The sequence below is a fragment of the Rhipicephalus microplus genome, chromosome 10, assembly GCF_043290135.1.
Source record: "Rhipicephalus microplus isolate Deutch F79 chromosome 10, USDA_Rmic, whole genome shotgun sequence".
Classification (NCBI taxonomy): domain Eukaryota; kingdom Metazoa; phylum Arthropoda; class Arachnida; order Ixodida; family Ixodidae; genus Rhipicephalus; species Rhipicephalus microplus.
Window position 1 is genome coordinate 41,504,427 of NC_134709.1, and position 17,744 is coordinate 41,522,170.

Here is a 17,744-nt window from a genome sequence, read left to right on the forward strand (position 1 = left end):
GTCCTTGAAATGTCCGCTGGATGGCGTTGCTTCTATATAGGGAATATATGATGAAAAGATGCGAGATGGTGGTACTTGGAGTGTTGAATAGATGGACGAACGGACACATAGACAGATGCATGGATGGACGCATGAACGGACGCAGGGGCGGCTGCATGGACGAACGCAGGGACGGACGCACGAACAGACGCACGCACGGACGGGCTGATGGACGCATGGACGGACGGAAGCAAGAACGAATGGACGGACGAATTCTTCGCCCCACTCTCCATCATTCACTCCGTGGATATGCTGCCATTTTTTTTTTATGTATCGACCCTATAATCATAGTAGTAAAGCTTAGTTGCTCTTTTACACGATTTTTAGAGCCTGCAGAGTGCTCTGAAACAAACACCCGAAAAGCGGCTTAGCCAGAAATTTTGTGGGGGAGGGGGGAGGTAAAGGGGGGGGGGGGCTATAGAATTCAGCCCCGCCGACCACACACGCGCACGCTATCACGCATGCGCAACGAGCTAGTGATCTGGTCGAAAAAGGGGGAAAAAAAGACAGGTGTTAAAGGGCTCGTAAACCACCCAGAGGTCGAAATTCAATTGTGGTGGAGACATTGTGCTCGAGTGCGCTATATATATATATATTCTTTTTTTTACTCTTGGCCTGCTTGGCGCTCACAAGTAAGGCAGTTACAGTCAAGTTTTTTGAAACAAGCAGTAACGGTCGCTCTGAGCTTGTCATCAGTCATCAGTGGACCGGTATGTCATAAATAACGTAAGAAAGATTGCTGGCGATGCACCCGCGGGGAAGAAGAGGAAAGAAGTAAGCAGAAGGGCCGGGAAGTTAGCCGCTGGGGAGAGGGGTAATAAAATATGATAAAAAGGAAATGTTACAAAGATTAAATATAGCGAAAGAGGAAAATCAACATTAAAGGAAACACGACACTAAAGCCAGTCTCTATGGCCAGTTGGTTGAGAATGCATTTATAGGCTCGCCTTCACCGTGAACTTCTAACGCTAGACATCCTGCGTGGGTTGTACACGGGCGTTTCTGAGGCAGTTTTTGTTTTGGTTTTTCTGAATAGCTATAACCGACTTTCTGCACACATTTCAATCTATCAACCTACCCTTTCTCCTTCGACTGGAAGCAATCAAATCACTCTGATTCTCGAAAGACTCTTAAAAGGGTGAGTCTGGTCATCTGCAATAATAAGGGCTTCTATTATTCAGCCTGCTCTTGTGACGTCAGCCCTGCGTCATTCGTTCTTAAGTCGAATGAACTTGCGTGAGGGAGGGAATTTACGTCTTCCTTGCATCGCGCGTAAAGCAAAAGATGTGCGAGATGTGCTAGCACAAAGAAAAAAGAAGGCCAGAATATATATATATATATATATATATATATATATATATATATATATATATATATATATATATATATATATATATATATATATATATATATATATATATATATATATATATATATATATATATGACGCTGCGGTAATGGCCGTCCATTCTTTCCCCTGTCTTTCGTGATGTCAGAACTGTACCTTTCGGTATTTCGCCTACCTAACATACCGCGACTGCGCACTCGATACGATACGGTCTATGATGACGTATCTCGTAAGAAGTGTAATCCAGCTACACCCGAACGCAAAGCATGCAAAGGTGTCTCGAAGTAATAAAGTTTAGCCTAGCCAAGTGGTTTAGATCAAATGGGGCCGCACCAAGGTTAGAGAGTCAGTTCTTTTGGAAGACGTACGCGAAGATGTGCTGGTCGTCGGCAATTACATCGCTTCCCTTTTCTTAGAACAACCCGTGCCCCCACCCCTCTTTGTTTAGTTGTCTTCAAGTTATCGCGAGGACAGTAGTAATATGACACTGCCTTGCTCGTGTTCCCAACATCCCACTCCGAAACCCCGCTGGTATTTCGCTTTATTTTGTCTTAATATAGTCGTGTCTAACAAAAAAAAAAAACGAACTCTTGACCCATTCTCATTCTGTCGTTCTACGCCCGAATAGTTGTACTCGGCTTGAAAACAGTAAAAAAAATGACCCGATTCCACGCCTTGAAAACTATGACACATCAATGCTCTAGACAAAGAATGTACTTAATGGTACGCTGAGGCAGCCTGGTCGATCATAATCCTCGTCGTCGTCATCGTCGCTTTATACCATTCCTTATTCGCTTCTCGTCTGGTATTACTAGTAGTAGTAGTAGTAGTAGTAGTAGTAGTAGTAGTAGTAGTAGTAGTAGTAGTAGTATAGTAGTAGTAGTAGTAGTAGTAGTAGTAGTAGTAGTAGTAGTAGTAGTAGTAGTAGTAGTAGTAGTAGTAGTTGTTGTTGTTGTTGTTGTTGTTGTTGTTGTTGTAGGTTAAGCTTTGTTCTGAAGGTGACCAAATAATCTTTTGAAACGAAGAAGAGGGTATGGCAGAGGACGTTTAAAATTCGTAATGCAGTGACTTTCGACAGTGCGAGATGTGCAGGTTATAAATTGTAATACGTGAACTTACTATTTCGTACTTAACATGATCATCGCGAACTGCGGAAAAAACGCGATATGTGCTTAGCGGGAGTTACCGTTCTCATATTTCGCGCCGTCGTCACCGTTACGCACAAACGTTGGCGCGGGACGGCCTCATCCCTTTTTCCAAGTCGCAATGTTAATGGCACCGCCATCTGGTGTAAGGCGCTGCAGGCAGCTGCGGCGGCGGGTTTCATCCGGATCTTCGAATCTCGCATCTCAGCGTGGCCTTGCGCAATGCAAGGCGGTCAAACGTGTGAACGCTTCACAGCTGAACCGGTGACATTTGTGTGATTTGCCTTAACATTTAGAGAATGGGGCTGTAGCGTTGATGATTGGGCTTGATTGATCCACTGAAGTCATATCGCTACATTATACGCAAACTGAAGGTGTTCAACGGTGCTGTAATTATAAAACCTTGCGGCACCCGTTGTCGTCACAGCCGTCCTGGGAACGCTCGTGCACATGATCTACTATCGTCTATTTATAGTTCACTGCATCATTGATTGATTGATTGATTGATTCTTCCCGTTTATCTATCGCAGACACTTCCGTACAGCCGTCCATCTAGCCGTGGTGCGCAGAGCTTGGGACCGGGTGAACTCGAGCAGCATCGGTACCAACCTCCACCCGAGTCGTTCGATCAGCAAGACCCACTCTTCCCTTCAACGCCGGAGCCCGCATCTCTACCACAAGAACAACGCCCTTCTGCTCCGGTGCGTGTACTTGTGGCACGTGTATTCGTGCTGAGAGCTGGAAAGAGAGGAGCAAGGACATGCAGAGAGATTAACCGAACACACATCTGGTTTTCTACCCTGAACTGGAGAGTCCATGGTGGGACGAAAGGAGATAAGGAAGAAAAAGATAGATAGATAGATAGATAGATAGATAGACAGATAGATAGATAGATAGATAGATAGATAGATAGATAGATAGATAGATAGATAGATAGATAGATAGATAGATAGATAGATAGATAGATAGATAGATAGATAGATAGATAGATAGATAGATAGATAGATAGATAGATAGATAGATAGATAGATAGATAGAGAGAGAGAGAGAGAGAGAGAGATGAGCAGAATCACACGCACACTTGAGGAAGCAAATGAAGTTTATAGGCAGTCGCACAGATGTGTTGAGTCAAAGTACTTTAACTGCGATTCAATTAAATTCCATGCTTTCCAGACGCGTGTACACCGTCCTATCTTGTCTGCATAAAACGGTCTTGAGTCATTTTAGTCCAGAAGCATCCAGAGGGGGCATCGCTTCGTCTCATAGCGAGCGCACCTGCACAAGACGTGTTCAGTTGTCTCTTCTGTCCCGCATGTAGTGCACATGCAAATGCCTACCATTCCGATGAGGATCGCATGGAAATCTGTAAAAGCAAGTAACAACATCGCCAGATAATGATAAACATAATCAATGAATGTGAAATTTTAGCAAAAGTAAGCAAATAAACTTAGTTAATGAGTAAAGAACAGTATGTTACGCACGTGTGTAATGGCACCCCATAACACATGTTGTATCGCGCGCGATAGCTTCTTTACAAGGCATGTCGTGTACCAGGGGACAGCAAAAAAAAAACTATTTTTAATTTAAGTGATGGTTTCCTTCTCACCTAAAGTGAAAGTTCACTCATCATCATGAGCGTGTGCAGGATTCAGGTGGAGGGGGGCGAAAGTTCGTTGCAGCGCCCGCTTCAATGGAAGCTGTCGGTGCATTAGTGGCGCGTGCTAGCGATGGGAAACAGTGTCCGACCTCGATGAGCGGCGACGTTTCAAAAGGAATACCGGCCGTCGCACAATCATCGCGAGGCGCCTGTTGTTCAGAGCTGCCGCTTGAGGCGGCGTCACGTGAACGAGTTAAGCCGCTTGCAGCTATACCCCCCGTATTCACAAACGCTCCTCGACTCAACTCTGCCCCGCCGCGGTGGTCTAGTGGCTAAGGTACTCGGCTGCTGACCCGCAGGTCGCGGGTTCAAATCCCGGCGGCGGCGGCTGCATTTCCGATGGAGGCGGAAATGTTGTAGGCCCGTGTGCTCAGATTTGGGTGCACGTTAAAGAACCCCAGGTGGTTGAAATTTCCGGAGCCCTCCACTCTGGCGCCTCTCCTAATCATATGGTGGGTTTGGGACGTTAAACCCCACAAATCAATCAATCAATTGACTCAACTCTCACCCTTCACTTGACAGAGTGTAATACTGCGCCACAGCTCGGCTCAAAAATGACACTGTGGTACTGAAGAATCGCAGCAGATTATCGCTGATATGCAGTGACTTGCCGTGCCTAGAGACGGCGCTCCCATGCGCTCCCATCAGCTTTCTCAAGTGAATGTGAAGCGTTGAGTAAAGGGACGTTCTAGAATAGGCCCGTTTACATTGACCCGACGAGGGCGCGTTGAGTCGAAATAAACAGGTTTTCTGGACTCGCCCTCGACATGTATAAGCGGACGCGTTGGGGCGGAGGGTCGTCGCAGCGAGTCCAGTCGACCCGGAGACAGGGAATAGGTTCACCGAACTCGCCGCGCTCAGAAAGGGCATGTATAACCGGTCGCGCTGAGTTGACGGCTCGGGACCTCTCCCGCCCGTCGCGGTCTCCGCTTCCCCATCACTCCGACGTTGCTCTTTCTCTGTCGGCCAGTACGCGTGCGCTAGGCACGATGACATCCTCGCGGGCTCCACGCGATGAAATAACGACGTTGGTAGCTTTAGTCAACGAGAAAAAACTGAGTGATTTGCTGCAATCCTGCAAGGAAATATAAAAAATAGCAAATTACTTTCATTTTTAAGCATAAACGAGGCACAATAGAAATAGAGGTGTAAAATTACGGCAAAATGGCATGCGGCCGTATGAACTTTTACGTAAGACGATAGAAATTTTACTCAAAAATGTATATTGCATTCCAATTGAAATTACAAGCCGTCAGATTAAAAATTCATCGTGTAAGGATCTCACTGTCCAGTCCAAAAGCCACAGAAATCAGATTAGCCAAACAGGGTGAGCGTATGAGGCAAGAGGAACACGGTACACGGCCTAATATAGGGGTTAGAGTACTGTGCCCTCTTAGAGGAGGGGAGCGAAGCTACCTCATGCGCCCTTATCTCGCGGTGAGGAGGAGTGGAGGATCGTAGGTCTTGGCTGGCCTCGGGCTTTACATTGAACACGTGACCTGGAACCATTCTGCTGTAATTACCAGGCGCACGAAGGTCACTGCAATCATTGCAGTCTCCGTTTGCGAAAAGCGCGCGCTTTTTAGCGAAGTGACGATTATTCGCGTGAATCTGTACCTGTGAGTACGCTTCGCGCGTCATTTGTGCTTGAGAAACGTGGGGCACGTTTCGATCTGCTTTCTATTCTGCTCGTGCCCTCCCAATTTGTTGCTATCGCGTTCATTGCTTCGCCTGGGCGGCAAAGCTGTGACTTTTTTTTTTTTTTTAATGGAAGAGAACACGGGAGCGCGTGGCTTGCGCACTCCGGATGGATGGATGGATGGATGGATGGATGTGGCTGTATCCTTTAGATCGGGCGGCGGCTAACGCCACCTAGCCGTAATACTTAGTGAACTAACCATTACATTTATCTTTTTTTTCCTTTAAATAATGAAGTTGAGGATTCGTACTTCGCAGTGAAGGATTTAATTTTCACTCGTGCCTTGACTTTAGCCACCAATCAGATAACCTCCTTCTAGTTAAGTCTACCCGCTTAAAGTCTATTTTGCCCTCGCTGTCCCTAAATTCCAGTGCTTTGAAAAACTCTGCGCCATTATCCTGAACTATAGGGTGAAGCCCTTTACAGAACATTATCAAGTGTTCCGGCGGCTGCTGGCAGCGCCTTCAAGCGGGAGCAAGAGCTACCACGGCCTCTTTTCGCGTCATCTTGAGGCGAGCAAAATAAGCAGTCATTGGTGATTCGAAACCAGAGGCAGGATTGGAACCTCCTTACCCTTCAATGCGATTACCGGACTCTTGCGTAATTGTCTTGAAAAAGAAAGGGGTTACAGTCTTGCCGCTGGTTTCATATCAGCATCACCAGTGACTGCTTATTTTTCTAGCCTCGAGAGGACGCGAAAAGTAGCCGTGGTTGCTTTCTCTCCCGCTTGAAGGCGCTGCCAGCAGCCGCCGGAGAACGCAGGCCACGCGCTCCAAGTGTTCCCTTTCATAAAAAACTGGCACCATACATAGCAAGATAAACGCGCAATATTCATCACCGCGTGAGCAAGAAATAGACACACGGATACGGTGTCTGAGTGCTGCTGCAAGCATGATGCATCAGTTTCACGAACACCGCCCCGCAACATGATTGTGTACAGATATATATAAAATTCGAAGAGCGAACAGCGCGGGAACATGACGCGTTATCTTTATTCTTCGCTTTCTTATCAAGGGGAGCAAAAGAAGAGGAAAGGGATTCTCACCTCCCTCCCACGCGCACGCTCGAACCAGCGTGCGTCGGGGCGAGATACCGATAACAAGCTGGCGCTCATTGGCTGGGCGCAACGGCCTGGGAACGTTTGACTCCCCCCCCCCCCTTTTTTTTCTCTCTCTCTCTCTCTCTCTCGTAGAGCGTCCAAGTTTCTGTCGTACTAAACTGTATGTGATTGAGCAAGTTTTAGTGATACCGCTGAATCTGTTTCTCTTTGCACTCGTTTCCTTGTAGGAGAACGGCACAGGCAACAACGACCCGTTCCCGCTGCTACAGCAGGGCCTCCTCGAGCAGGGGGCTGTTCCCGAACCCCCGCGCGATTACACGGAGACAAGCCAGTCCTCGTGGTCCAGCAGCATGTGGGACCTGAACGGGGGCGACGAACGCCGCTACTCGGTGCCGCCGTCCACGCTCTCCGAGCCGGCCACCGCCAGGACGTACAAGACCTCTGAGGACCTGCACGCGTGGAGCATCTACAGGTAATAAAACAATTGTTGTTGGAAGTTTGCATCAAAACACCTTCATATGATTACGAGAGGCGCCGTAGTGGAAAGCTCCGGGATGCTGCCGTCGCACATATGGCATGGCGTCATAAAGGAACAGAAGATCGCGCTTCCCTCATATATATATATACTGACTTCCGTATACTGTGAACAGCAAAAGTTTGCGGGATGTGCAGCGCGTGGCGGAGCGGCGGAAAACTTCATTGCTGCGCCGTCTACCGTGACTTGCACCATGGTGTTGAGGTTATCGGCCATAGCTTCTGAGATTAGACCCAGCAGCGCTGCGTTGTCTAAACGCACCGTTCCCAATCGCCGAGGCCTCGTACGCTTGTCTAGACACCACACTGCGACGCTTTAGATGGCGCGGCAATTCACTGTTCCGCCGCTTCGCAACGCGCTGCACATCCCGCAAGCTTTTGCTGTTGACAGTACGTCGAGTTCCGGTCATTCGGCAGTTCATCGAAATATTAGCGCTGAAGATACCTAGAGACCGCCTGTCCTGCGAGTCTGTTTAACCGTTGAGTCATCGTAAAGCGGGAGACTCGGGGACGACTGACACGTATCCAGATGAGAGGCGTACCAGAGGAAGGCAGGAAGTTAGAGATGAAAAATTGTTCCATACAGAGTGTGGCCGGAGCCATCGTTCGGACAAGGTTTTTTTTTTTTTTTGAAGGTAATAACAGTTGCAGTCTTGAAGATGATAAGACTGCTTATTGGAACGTCGCCTCCAGTCATGTCGCGTTTGCCATAATAATTTGTAATTTCTCCAAGTTTCTGTTCACCCTTAACTTCTGCTTTATTTGGAATGTTAGAGGTAGTTTACATTGTATTAAGCTTGTGGGAACAACATCGCCGTAGTGAGTGCGGGACTGGGCTAATTGAAGAAACATGAAAGAGACTTTTGCCCTGCAGTAAGTGCTCTCTAAACCAGTTCGTACCCTTAAAGGTGCTTTGCCATGTCTATAGCTAACACCGTACGATAAGAGTTTTTTTGGTTTGTCAAAACACCCTTATAATAAGGGGTTATATACACGAAAAGCACCGTTAAGCGTGAGAAGTAGTTTACACCTTTAAGAAGTATGGGGAAGGAGCAAATGTTAAGGAGTAACCGCACGGGGGAGGACCAGTTCATTTCTTCGCAGTTACATCCAAAAGGGAGAAATGGGTGAGTCAAAGCAGTTACTTTTCTTTAAAAAAAAAGCAGCCTCAGTACTACTCTTCATCTTCTTAGAATATCATCAGGCTGCAGATGATGCCAATGATGACAACTGGTGGAGTACATCAATGTATTTTACTCAGAGCCCGTTTTCTTTCCTCATTCTCGTCCTCCCATGAAAGCAGGCGGGAATGGCTGCATTTATTTCTGTCAGTTAATCGTGGCTACTCTTCCTTCCACTTCAACTGCATTTGTGCAGGCAGAACCTCAACTCCGACTTCACCGACTCGGCGCTCGGGACGTCCGAGAAGTCGCAGCCACCGTTCGGCAACTTCCAGCTGCGCGAATCCACCGTGCACACCATCCTGAACCACCCTAAGTATGGCCCCAAAGAGCGCAGCTCTGAGCTTGGCGTCAACGTCAACACCTACCTCAGGTACGTTGCATAGGTAGCCAAACGCACTTTCAAGCCACGAGTGGCCATGCTTGGGCTCCCTCAGATTCGAAACGACACGTGAGTTTCAGCATGGTTGAGCATAAATGTGCGCATTGATCTCTCTGACGCGTGCCAGTAGTCAGTCTGTGCATTTCTGTAGAAATAGTGCCCCATGTTCGGTAAGCGCTGCACGATCACTAAATGGATACCTAGCAATTAACTCGGGTTACCATTCCAAAGTGCATGGACAACTTGCGAGTAAACTGAGCTGACTACAAGTTTCCAGGTAGAATTTCGGAAGACTGGAGTCTGAGTAATACTGTCTGTAGGGAACACTGGAAAGTTTGAGCCTGAGTGAGCCTGAGAACGTTGGCATGTTTCGGGGTCATGAGTATGTGAGTATACATTGATCTATGTAGCTTTCGTAATGTTACTTAAACAAGCATGCGCTAGGAAAGGGGGCAGTCGGCCTTTCTAATCACCTAAGGGGGAGCAAAGTCTGCCCCATACCAGTCGGACTCAGTCGAACTTGTACCGTCATTGTTTTAATAGGAATGTTATGGCCACTCAGTTTTTTGGCAATAACGGCGACCAAGGCCCCTCGTGTCGCATTCCAGGAACTGCTTACTTCTCATCTTTGCTCCCGGAAAGACAGAGACAAAAGGCAGGACACTGTGAGGAGCACGTCATCGCTCTGTGCTTATTTTGTCATCCTTTAAGAAGCCTGTTTGTCATCCTTTACGAAACCAACAAGCGGGGAGGGGTGTTGTGATGAAACTTTGACCCTCAATGGGATACCCTGCTCACGTCTATGTAATTCCTTGCAAGAAAGTTCGCGTTAGTGAATTATAGAGGACTGAGTGAAAGACAGGTATACACGTTATTGGCGATATATATTTCTTAATATTTTTTCGTCTTGATGCACGAAAATAGGTTTGGCCTACCGCGGGTGCTGCCTCCTCACCCAAGCTCGTGTCTGGGCATCAGCGAGCGACCTTCGGGCGTGGTCACCACGCAGCCGATGCAGGGCCGCGAGAACTCGAGCGGCTACGACTCGAGCGACGACGACCACAACCAGCTGAACGGCCGGTTAGCCAACCCGAAGAGGGCCCGCAGTGACCCCGACTTCCGCAGCCACGACCTGGTGAGCACCGAGCCGTCGGGCGTGGCCTCGGCAATAGCGGCGTACGAGAGGCACCGCAAGCACAACCACCGGCTCAAGGCGAACAGTGAGGCGGACCTTATAGCGGGCGAGGACGAACGCCGCTGGGACGTCATACCCAGGCCCAGCACAGCCTCCACCACGGCTGCCGCCGCGCCACCGGGATCTACACACAAGGTTCGTGGGTTCACTCGATTTGTATAGATTTACTGGAATCTCGGAGAGGAATCAGATTGATTGATATGCGGGGTTTAACGTCCCAAAACCACCATATGATTATAGGAGACGCTGTAGTGGGGGGGCTCCGGAAATTTCGACCTCCTGGGGTTCTTTAACGTGCACCCAAATCTCAGTACAAGGGCCTACAACATTTCCGCCTCCATCGGAAATGCAGCCGCTGCAGCCGGGACTTGATCCCACGACCTGCGGGTCAGCAGCCGAGTACCTTAGCCACTAGACCACCACAGCGGGGCTTGGAGAGGAATCTGAGCGCCTCAAAAATGACATCTTAGGACAGGGCTGTTGGTGAACCAGAAACAATGTCTCAGCTCACGGAGGAAAGAATTACGAAAGGCAGCCACGCTTGACGATCCAACTGTTCGGGAAACCACCACCTTTGTTCTCACTGAAACTTCATTAATACCTAAATAAAAAAATAAAAGTGCCGCCATATCCACGAAGTGAATGATGATGAGTGGGCGAAGCTCCGGAGGTAAACCTGGTAAAGCATGAATCCTCCGTACATTTTGCCCACTCGATTTTATTACAACGCTCCCCCTAGCGTACGTCGCCGCACTAAATCGAACGATTGCCTTCCACCAATGACACGCGCCATATGTGACATCATTTTTATTTTGTAACATCTTGCATCTTTTCATAACCAGCTACAAGTACCGCTATCTAGTGAACACTGCGAGAACTAAACGAGAAGTGGCTATATGCAGGGGACGGTACCGCCATCTAGTGAACACTGCAAGAACTAAACGAAAGGTGGCTACATACAGGGGACGCACAGCCCACGCCTTAAGGAGCTTCGCCCCTAAAAAAATAAATTACGCCGTATTTTCTCGCGTATATTATGGAGCAAGTGGGCAGGCCTTGCAGAGCTAAGGCAGGGTAAACTGACTGGATTCCAAGACGAGGAATATGCGCGAGAGGGAAACAGAAAGTTCGGTGGGCATATGAGATTGATTTGATATGTAGAGTTTAACGCCCCAAAACTATCATATGATCATGAGAGACGCCGTAGTGGAGGGTTCCGAAATTTCGACCTCCTCGGGTTCTTTAACGTCCACCCGAATCTCAGCTCACGGGCCTGCAGCACTTCCATCTCCATCGGAAACGCAGCCGCCGCAGCTGGAATTCGATACCGCGACCTGCGGGTCAGCAGCCGAGTACCTTAGCCACTAGACCATTGTGGTGTGGCGAAAAAATAAGAGGTGGGAAAAAAGCAAAAAGATTATTCCATCACCACTTAGTTTTCCCAGGTGGTCTACCTTTCAAGCACTGACCGATTCAATGCTACTTAGCTTCGATGATCGGACGTTAACCAGCGCATTCAGCATGGTATGGCCCATGGCGCAGATGAGATTAAGAAGGTTATATGGGAATATTATGCGGTTGCAGCTAGCACAAGACCGGGTCGATTGAGGAGCCGTTAGAAAGGCATTTGCTCTGCAGTGGCAGTACTCGAGCTGATTACGAGGCAGTAACGTTCATTACCATTGGCAAGCGACATAGCAAAATGTCCTGTGCTTCTTGTTTTGCTGCTGTATCGTTGGAGAGACTTTTATTCGGCAGTGGACACAAGATACGATGATGATGATGATGATGATGATGATGATGATGATGATGATGATGATTATGATGATGATGATGATGATGATGATGATGATGATGATGATGATGATGATCATGATGATCATGATGATCGTTGTTTTTTCCCAGGGTCCTCCTAGCCGCGCCGACTCGCGTATGGCGGGAGACCGTCGCAGCGTTGCCGGCTCCCACGTCTCCATGGGCTCCAGGGCGACCTCACAGAAGCAGGGGCTCATCCGGTCCTCGCTGTTCCCGCGTGACTCGCTCTACTCCAGCCTCCCCGGCGGCGAGACGGACGTGTCACTGGTCAAGCATCCGCACTTGCAGGTAAGGCAACGGCGATCATCTGTCTAGACATGTTTTATGTATACACCGTTTTCCAAACGCGCTCGAGGGCCGCTATCTTGGACTGCTAACGTTGCAGTTTAGTATTCGTATCAAATAAACGAACAGTGATACGGTGAGCTCACACGCACGAAATCGCTTTGCCGGCACATTCGACGTTTCAAGACCGCTATCGTTTCATATTTCATATTGAATTATCCTGAGAATATTGTGACATAGAAAAACCTACAAAACGAACACTTATCAGTCCAAGATGGCGGCGCCCGTGAGTCGAAAATTGATTTGCGAGTCACGAGGGCAACCCTCGCACTTTTTTTGCAGAAGGCTGTCTTGCTGGGAGGGTTAGTAAGATATCACCAATAAATGTAGCGCAAAAAAACAGGGACTTAAAAAAAAAGGTGCACGCATACTCAGCACTGAATATGATCTGAAAATTTATTAACACGCACTCATATATACTCAAGGAGCTATACACGTGATGAAAAAAATGAAGTGTTTTAGTGCCTAGCAATGAGGTAATCTACCTTGATATGGTGCAGCACTATCATTGGGTATTCATGCCGTACCTGTAGATAAACAATGTTTTTTCAGTGTGCGTGTGTGCTCCTTTTCTGTGTTCATGTTGTTGTTTTTTTGCGCTACATTTAATAGTGCCTTTTCTGGGCGGAATTTATAGGTACTAAAGCAGAATCCACATTTTGTCCCCATCTAAATGCACCCGCCATGGCTGGCAAGCGGACATGCACATAGAGTTTCCTATAAATACATGAGAGGGAGCTCTGGCGCTAGTGCCTACAGGTGCTACAATGCATGGCGCTTCTGCCAGCATGGGAATGATGGGTAGTACATAGATTTGCCTACTCTTCGTACTTCTGGCTCCGTTTGATTTCGCGTGGCTTGGAACTGCTTTATCACGAAAAAGAATGCAGCAAATGTTCACCAGTAAGGCGCTTCACTACCTTAACCTTTTAAGTTCACCTATTCAAATCGGGTCATGAAGTTCAAAACCGCTGGTTCTTTTTTTGAAACAAAATCCAGAATATACAACAATAAATAGATCCACTAGTTAGTTCGAAAGCCGGAAGCAAGAAGACCAGGCAACTCATGTACTACCCGTGATTCCCATATTCGGTGAATGATTTCAGTGCCAGAGTTTCCTCTATAGTTCATTTTAGGAAACTGTATGAACACGCACCCTCGCGCTCATCCGCGAATAACTTTATCGACTTTCACCGCAGTGGCTAATTAAACCGATGGGGCGCGGCCAGAGTATTTTTAGGGGAGGGGAAGGGGAAGAGTACTGGAGGAAAGCTTCAATTACCCTTCTATGTATGTTCGTGTGTGTGAAAGTTTGTGTTCTTGTATGTCTATACCCATGCAAAATTGAAGGTATTCAAAAGAGCACCGGGGATGGGAGGGGGCGAGTGGGACTAGGTTTCAACTCCCTAACTCCAACTCCAGGCTATGCCAAGGTTCTTCGACAGGAAAGGGCGTTGATATACAAGTGATTTCTGTATGAGAAATCGAACCTTGCCGAGAATCATTTTCAAAGACATGATGATATTTGGTTCGCTTCCGATATTTAGAGTTTATTATGAAATACCAGTGGTCTAGCCAGAACTTGGCACACTGTACACGTGTCCCCCCTCTCTCCCCTCTTACTCCTCTCGAAATTGTCTTCCACGGAATACAGAGCACAAGATTACAATCGACCACACTTCCCTGCCTCGACGCCACTTCAGATAGACTACTCTCACCCCCCCCCCTCCCGCTCCGGTGCCTTAAAAAAAAATAAGTTTCTGCCTATGCCACAAGAAAATACATATACATAATGTGTAACGGTCATACCGGGAAGTGGTAAAGAGGTCACAACAGTTTCAAGCTAAGAGCTATAGGTGTAATTGTCGCACACGACCGGAGGGCTTCGGTAAGGTAAGTACTGTACTGATTTTTTGCGGAGCACGTCGGTCTAAGAGCACTCGGTGTATAAGGGATTCCTAATTTAAAAAAGGAGAAAATAGCTCGTACAGGACCATTGTCGGAAAGCTTGAGCTGTGTGGTAATGCAGCTTCGGGTAAGCGGGTAGTTCTTCTCTTATTTGTTTTAACCAGTTTTGGTGTTTTTGTATTTGATGCCTGCAAATAAAGAAATGAATGAAGAATTGCATTGAGCCACCTTGTGGCCGCCTCTCAAGAGATCTTTCTGGCTATGGAGCGAAGATCCTTATGCTCGCATCACGTTCGTTGTCACCGGTGTTACATGTACCGTACATAGTGTTCGTAGTGTGCATGTGGTTAAAAATAGACCGTACACTGTCTGTTCGTGCGTCCATCTGTACATCTGTCCGACTGTTCGTCCGTGGTTCCTCCATCCGTGGTTCATCCGTCCTTCTGTGGTTCACCCATTCGTCCATTCGTGCATCCGTCTTTGGTTCTTCCGTCCATATACATGTCCATCTATAGCTCACGCGACGTCGGCCTAAGCTACTGCCCATTCTTTTTTTTTTTTCACAAACAGCAGCATGTAACTACCTGAAAGGCAGGGTCTCCACTGTGGTGATTAAGGTACTAAAATGCGTGGCCGATCCTCCCCCTACACATGCATCGTGTGGGTTTCTGGACATGAAGATCTCGAAGGAAATGATGCAGCACACACCGTAGCCCGTGAATATGTCAACTGGTCATCCCTGCACGAGACCCGAGGCACCTTCCTCTCAACAACAGAAGCAGATGCAAGAGAATCCGTACTGCTAACGTATCATGCACTACTGCAACATTATCGGCTCGAACGCAGGTCATGCCCTGCCCCAAATCCAAAACTTGCAAGAGACGAAGACACCGACTACAGGCGCCCTCGAAGCAACACGTTCACCCACGGCGTACTGGTGCACCATATGAGGCCAATGTTGCATAGCTACATCTGTGCTCACTGCAATGTGACCGACATCCTGACGCACCTCCTACTGCTGTGCAAAGTAAGTGTCCAAAAGCTATAAACAGCAGCCACAGATGCGGACCCAAACCTGCTAAGTGAAGCGTGGGAGGCTGCGATGCCCCAGTCGGACCTGGTCAACCAGCGCCAACTCGTCGCTCGAGCCCACTGGGAGGGTCCAGAACAAAGGGCTCCTGGAATGAGGCACCCTCCCACTTTCACTCACAAGCTTAACTCAATAAATGTTTTCTCTCTCTCTCTTTAACAACACAGATTTTTCATACTTATTCTATATAAATCCCGAGAAATCCCTGTCATTTTCGCCCACAAATCCAAGATGAGGCGGAAATACTTTTCTGCAGGTAACATGACACTGATGCGACTAATGAACAAAACTCGTGAATTAACGTCAAATAATTGAATTCAAGACAGGTGTTTATATACCAAGTTATAGTGCAATCCAATATACGGCATACCTTCTTTTCTATTATAAATCACTAAAGGTCAACGTAGATTGAAATATTCATGATCAAACTTCGAAGGCGAAAGTGAAACTGGTCGTACAAGCCACGCACGAAGCATTGTGGTCCGCCAAAGTGCGTGATCACTGCCATAAACACGACCTACTGAGTTTCTGACCTTCCCAGATGGCTGGGCTCCTATGGGAACGAGTTTCCCCGCTTTCATTCCACCACTCACTGTTGGTGGCGCTCGCGTGGATGGATGGATCGATATCTGTACCAGCTGTGCCCTTTAGATCGGACAGCGGGTGACGTACCCATGTAGTCAAGTATTATCATTATGCAACCTATGGCCGTTGGTGGCTATATGTGGCGCCACCAACGGTCAGCGGTTGAACGAAGACGGGGACAGTCGCTCTCATCGGAACCCCGCCATCTGGCCAGGTCAGCAGTACAATAGGTCGTTTTTATGGCAACGATCGCGCACTTTGGTGGGCTCACTTTGCCAGAAAGACCACAAAATGGGGCACATACAAGTTTGTTTGTGTAAAGGTACTGCGCTCGTTGTCGCGTAGATAAGCTACGCCAAGGCTGTTAAGGAACACCTTGTGTCCTTCCTTTGTAAAATGTGCGTCCACGAATAACACAACCGGAGCATCTTGGAGGTCGCTTAGGCGGGCGTATATATAGCCGAAAGCAAGTATAACCTTTTTACTCGTTTGACCTCTGGCGCTAAGCCTAACGCGTTTTTAGCACTTTTTTAGCTTGAAGTTCCGATCGGATATATGGATGGATGGATGGATGGATGGATGGATATGGCTGTACCCTTTAGATCGGGCGGTGGCTAGCGCCACCAAGCCGTAATATATAATGAACAAAAAAACTATATTTATTTTTTTTTCCTTAAAAAAGAGTTTGAGGGTTCGTACTTTGCAGTGAAGGGTTTAATTTTCACTCGTGCCTTGACTTTAGCCACCAATCAGATAACCTCCTTCTAGTTAAGTCTACCCGCTTAAAGTCTATTTTGCCCTCGCTGTCCCTAAATCCCAGTGCTTTGAAAAACTCTGCGCCATCATCCGGAGCTATAGGGTGAAGCCCTTTACAGAACATTATCAAGTGTTCGGCAGTTTCTTCTTCCTCTCCACACGCTCTGCATACTGTGTCGACCCCTTCGTATTTGGCCCGGTATGTCTTGGTTCGCAGTACTCCCGTCCTGGCCTCAAACAGTAGAGAACTACCCCGAGTATTATCATAGATCTTTTCCTTGGCAATTTCCTGCTTAAAAGTTCGATAGATCTCTAGTGCGGACTTCTTAATCATGCCCATTCTCCACATGTCAGTCTCCGTTTCCTTCACTTTCTTCTTAACCGATAGTTCTTTTTGGTTTGGCCACCTGCTGTTTTCTAAGTATTTACCAGTCAACTTCCTGGTTCGCTTCCTCCATTTTGTATCGACAGTCTTCATGTACAAGTAGCTGAAAACCTTCCTAGCCCAACGCTCTTCCCCCATTTCTCTCAATCGCTTCTCAAATTTTATCTTGCTGCTAGCTTCCCTGCCCTCAAATGATGTCCATCCCATATCACCTTGTACTCCCTGATTTGGTGTATTCCCGTGAGCTCCTAAAGCAAGCCTACCTATTCCACGTTGCTTAATTTCTAATCTTGCTTGAACTTCTGATCTCATGCACAAGACCGCATTGCTGAACGTCAGCCCAGGAACCATGACCCCTTTCCATATTCCTCTCACAACATCATACCTATTGTAATTCCACAGTGCCCTATTTTTCATAACTGCTGCATTCCTGTTACCTTTAGTCGTCACGTATATTTCGTGTTCCCTCAGATACTCGGTCCCATTGCTTATCCATACGCTCAGATATTTGTATTTATCTGTTATCTCAAGCGTGACCTCCTGTATTCTAAGCTCACTACCTTCGTTGTCATTGAAAATCATGACTGCTGATTTTTCCCTACTGAATCTAAAATCTAACC

General features: G+C 47.4%; 1 protein-coding gene across 2 annotated transcripts in view; it reads left to right on the plus strand.

Annotated features, from left to right (window-relative positions):
- LOC119181124 (ATP-binding cassette sub-family G member 8) overlaps positions 1-17,744 on the plus strand; it is a 388,763-nt gene that overhangs the window by 342,967 nt on the left and 28,052 nt on the right. For both annotated transcript variants that reach the window (XM_075875541.1, XM_037432306.2), the window contains 5 exons: positions 3,063-3,233; positions 7,176-7,420; positions 8,860-9,036; positions 9,970-10,375; positions 12,146-12,343. In XM_075875541.1, coding sequence (XP_075731656.1) covers positions 3,063-3,233; positions 7,176-7,420; positions 8,860-9,036; positions 9,970-10,375; positions 12,146-12,343 — 1,197 coding nt within the window. The remainder of the gene's footprint in view (positions 1-3,062; positions 3,234-7,175; positions 7,421-8,859; positions 9,037-9,969; positions 10,376-12,145; positions 12,344-17,744) is intronic.